The following is a 4246-nucleotide window of genomic DNA, read 5'->3' as shown; positions in this document are numbered from 1 at the left end:
GGGTCCCGGGAGGTGCTCACGCTGCAGTTGGGACATTTTGCGGGTTTCGTGGGAGCGCACTGGTGGAACCAGCAGGTGAGGTCCCCCAGCGGTTGGCCCTCCTGAACCTTTCCGAATCTAAGCACTGATTTCCGGCTGCCCCTCTCGCCACCTCAGTTTAGTCCTCCCTCTATGCCTCCCCAGGATGCTGGGCTGGGCGGAGCGGCCGATGATGGCGAGGAGGCGGCGGGAGAACTATGTCCCGACGTCCTGTATCGGACCGGCCAGACGCTGCACGGCCAGGAGACCTACACGCCGCGACTCATCCTCATGGATCTGAAGGGTGAGGCGGCGGCAGGGGTCAGCCGATGCCCAGTTTGTCGGTCTCACGTGATATGTGTGTGGCATCTGTTCGCTTCAAGACCTTCTGACTTGACTGGGCTGAAGGACCAGAGATGAGTTGCTAACCAAAGTATGACAGCACCGCAGGAACGCAAGAAGGCCAAACTATTCTACTCAACAGCTGTCCTGAATAGGCTACTTGTCCCTGCAAAATGTGATGTTGCAGTGCAGCGCTCCTGTAGGACCGCTGGACATGGTTTTGACCCCAGGTCCACAGCTAGAGTAAGCTGGAAGGGAAAATGGAATCTAGATTCGCCCACACCAGGGTTTTCCCTTCAACTAACCTATATCCAGTAACACTGGAAGAGCCAAGTGCTGGAAGGATAGTGACAGCAGCTGGCCAGATGGTAGTTGATGCAGGAGGAAGGGTCCCTCGGCTTTGCCCTGACATGGCCTGTTATTTCTGTGCAGGTAGCCTGAGCTCCCTCAAAGAGGAAGGTGCTCTCTACAGGGACAAACTGCTAGACGCTGCAATAGCATGGTGTGTATCTGCTGTCAGGGGAGGCTGCAGAGCTGCGCACAGCCCCTCGCTTCCGCCAACCTCCCGTCTCTTTCAGGCAGGGAAAGCTCACCACACACAAAGAAGACCTCTGTCCCAAGAACCCTTATCTCCAGGACCTTCCGCGTGCTGAGGTGAAGCCTCTGCCCCGAACCCAGCCCTTCAACCAGGGTGCCTTCACTGGGGCCGAGATTTTTTTTTTTTTAAATTTTGCTATAGGGCGCATGTGCTTTCCAGACAGAGGGAAAGTGAGAAAGCACCACTCCCACAGGGCATGGTAATGCTGCAAACCCTTCTCCATTTCTCCCTCCCTTTGGGATTTTGGGCGTACACACGCCCCTGCTGTGTTTCTCAAGCTTCTGGTTCCTAGTCTTGAACCACAGGTGGCCATGTGGGATCTAGCCACCTGACTGCCCAGCCACTTGCTGGACCACACAGGGAGAAATGTTAATCACCTTTAGTGTCTTAGAAGTGTGGTTTGGAGGAAAAGCTGCTGTTTTCCTAAGACTGTGTGTAATAGAAAGGTGCTGTGGGGTGTGGCCAGCAAACTCAGAGAGTGTCAGTCAACCTTGCCTCTGACATGCCTGGGACAGACTGTAGACCTTCTACCCTTCCAAGGGAGTGCTGAGCAGTGACGGCGTCTGGAGGGTCAAATCTATTCCCAATGGCAAAGGTAAGACTTTTCCGGATATTCACATTTAAGAACCTGGGAAGACTAGGAGCATGGAGCAAAGGGACATTTCCCTGCCCTTTCTTCAGGCCTCCCACCCTGCACCACTGCAACTCCAAAGCCACTGATCCCCACGGAGGGCAGCATCAGAGTCTGGTCGGACTTCCTCAGAGTCCACCTCCATCCCCGGAGCATCTGTATGATTCAGAAGTACAACCACGATGGGTATGGGGACCCCAGAGGCGGGAGGCAAGAGGCTCGGGTCCCTGTCAATGCTGGGCATGGAGCTCATGAGGCTGCCCCCAAAACACAAGAAATGGAAGAGTCCCTGGGGAGGGTTTTAAGTCTTGGGTTGGACTTATTTGTGGCAGGGAAACAGGGAGGCTGGAAGCTTTTGGCCAAGGGGAGAGCGTCCTGAAGGAACCCAGGTACCTGGAAGAGCTGGAAGACAGGCTACACTTCTACGTGGAGGAGTGTGACTACTTGCAGGTAGCTGTGTGGACGGGGAGGCCAGGGCATAGCCTCTCGGCCCTCTACTCCCTTTCACCATTCACCTCTCTCTAGGGCTTCCAGATCCTGTGTGACCTACACGATGGTTTCTCTGGGGTAGGCGCTAAGGCCTCAGAGCTACTACAAGACGAGTATTCGGGGCGAGGAATAATAACCTGGGGCTTGCTCCCTGGTCCCTACAATCTAGGGGTGAGTCGGACTTGGAAAAAGCAGTGGGACGAAGAAATGAGAGAATTCGTCTTTAAATGCAAACTCCTGTCTTTTCTCCCACCAGGAGCCCCAGAAAAACGTCTACCGTCTGCTAAACACAGCTTTCGGTCTGGTGCACCTGGCTGCGCACAGCTCTCTCGTCTGCCCCCTATCGCTGGGTGGGAGCTTGGGCCTGCGACCGGAACCACCCGTCACCTTCCCTTACCTGCATTATGATGTAAGGCTCAGTGCTCTTGTTCTGATGGCAGCTGGCCACCTCCTTCTCCCCAGGTTGGCCTCCATCTGTAACCCGCTCTGTTCTCAAAGCCTGAGCTTGCACTTAGCTTTGATAGGGCCTCAACACGCCGTCCTTATCCAGCCTCGGGCCAAACACACCCCTGCTTCACTGCCCCCGGCCCTCCCCTTCTCCAGCCCAGAAGACCTAGTGCTCCTGTCGGTGTGCTCTTTACAGGCCACTCTGCCCTTCCACTGCAGTGCCATCCTGGCCACGGCCCTGGACACGGTCACTGCTCCTTACCGCCTCCGCGCCTCTCCAGTTCCCATGGTTCATCTGGCCGACATGCTGGGCTTCTCTGGGAAGAAGGTACAAACGTCGTGGGGAGATGGGTCGGTGCTGAGCAAAGTGCTGTCCCCTGATCTCTTTCTTGTCCCTAGGTGGTGGCGGCAGCAGCAGCCATCCCCTTCCCCTTGATTCCAGGCCAGTCCCTTCCTGATACTCTGGCGCAGCTGGGAGGAGCCACCCCGTGGACATCACTGTCTGCGTGTGGGGACCCTTCCGGAGCACGCTGCTTTGCCCAGTCGGTCGTGCTGAGGGGAATAGACAAAGCACGCCACACCAGGTGAGGCCTGCTGGGCCCGAGACGCCCCAGTCTGATTTCCAGTTGACGTCCTTTTTCTTCCTAATGTTTCTACACATTCAAGTGACAATGCTTCCCCCCAACTTTAGTAACAACAAAAAAAACCTCTGCACATCCTGATTTAGCTGGTGGCTGGAGGACATAAGAATTCTTAGTTTCTTAGTCGTGCTGCCATAGATTAAAGGCGGCTCTGGTTTTGATCTGGCAGTGGGTACGCCCCAGGTGTGGAAGGCTGTGCACCAGCAAATATTGCCGGTTTCTCAGAGAGGAAACTTACATAATGCCAAAAGCCGTGATTGGCTTCCCTTCAAAACCTCACCTACAAAGCCACAGTCTGATTAGCCACTAGAATCTCTCAAATTTGCATATCCAGCACCTCATGATTGGGCCACAAAGCAACCAATCATAACCCACCTTTTACTATCCTTCATTCAACCAATCACAGCCCACCAACATGTATATAACCTCGATCCCTGGCCCATAATCGCCAGACGACCCTGAAGACCCTGAAGACCCGTGACACCGCGTCGTCTCTGGACGACCCTGAGTTGTTACACCGCATCATCTCCAGATGACCCTGAAGAGTTGTAACACTGTGTCGTCTCTGTGCTGCCCACAATGAAGAGATGACCCTGAAGATACTGCGTCGTTTGTCCCATCTCTTACTCCTTCCCTCAGGAAACCTGTTCGACTGTCCCCTGCGTCGGGACACATGGCCCCCAGACAAGGGACCTGAGTACGAAGGGTCCAGTGAAGAGCACCCGAGAAGGGGACGGCAGGGTATCGTCCCGAGCACCGAAATAAAGAGAAAGGCTGCGGCGGAAAACAGAACGGGATGGCGAGAATCATCCTGAGAAAGGCCGCAGAGGAGGACAGCAGAGAATCGTCCCGGTGAGTAACAAAGGTTGCTTACTTATAAGTAATAAGGGTAATAATGGGACAAGAGCTTAGCCAGCACGAACAAGAGCTTAGTCAGCACAAATTGTTCATTCAGGACTTAAAGGAAACCCTTGCCACTATGGTTGCTCTTTTTTTTTTTTTTTTTTGGAGAGGTTTTCACTATAGGGCACGTGTGCTCGCCAGACAGACAGAGAAAGACATAGAGACAGAAAGTGAGAA

The 4246-nt window shown here is 54.2% G+C and overlaps 1 protein-coding gene across 1 annotated transcript in view; it reads left to right on the top strand.

The window, feature by feature from the left end:
* The first annotated feature begins 6 nt into the window (after positions 1-6).
* MSTO1 (misato mitochondrial distribution and morphology regulator 1) overlaps positions 7-4246 on the top strand; it is an 8140-nt gene continuing 3900 nt past the window's right edge. The window contains exons 1-12 of the mRNA XM_027773785.1: positions 7-75; positions 184-322; positions 793-862; positions 939-1014; positions 1499-1553; positions 1640-1775; positions 1922-2039; positions 2115-2249; positions 2335-2487; positions 2722-2853; positions 2925-3109; positions 3934-4018. Coding sequence (XP_027629586.1) covers positions 310-322; positions 793-862; positions 939-1014; positions 1499-1553; positions 1640-1775; positions 1922-2039; positions 2115-2249; positions 2335-2487; positions 2722-2853; positions 2925-3109; positions 3934-4018 — 1158 coding nt within the window. The 5' untranslated portion in view covers positions 7-75; positions 184-309. The remainder of the gene's footprint in view (positions 76-183; positions 323-792; positions 863-938; positions 1015-1498; positions 1554-1639; positions 1776-1921; positions 2040-2114; positions 2250-2334; positions 2488-2721; positions 2854-2924; positions 3110-3933; positions 4019-4246) is intronic.

This window comes from Tupaia chinensis, unplaced genomic scaffold (assembly GCF_000334495.1).
Source record: "Tupaia chinensis unplaced genomic scaffold, TupChi_1.0 Scaffold000374_1, whole genome shotgun sequence".
Taxonomy (NCBI): domain Eukaryota; kingdom Metazoa; phylum Chordata; class Mammalia; order Scandentia; family Tupaiidae; genus Tupaia; species Tupaia belangeri.
This window is presented reverse-complemented; position numbering and strand designations above follow the sequence as displayed.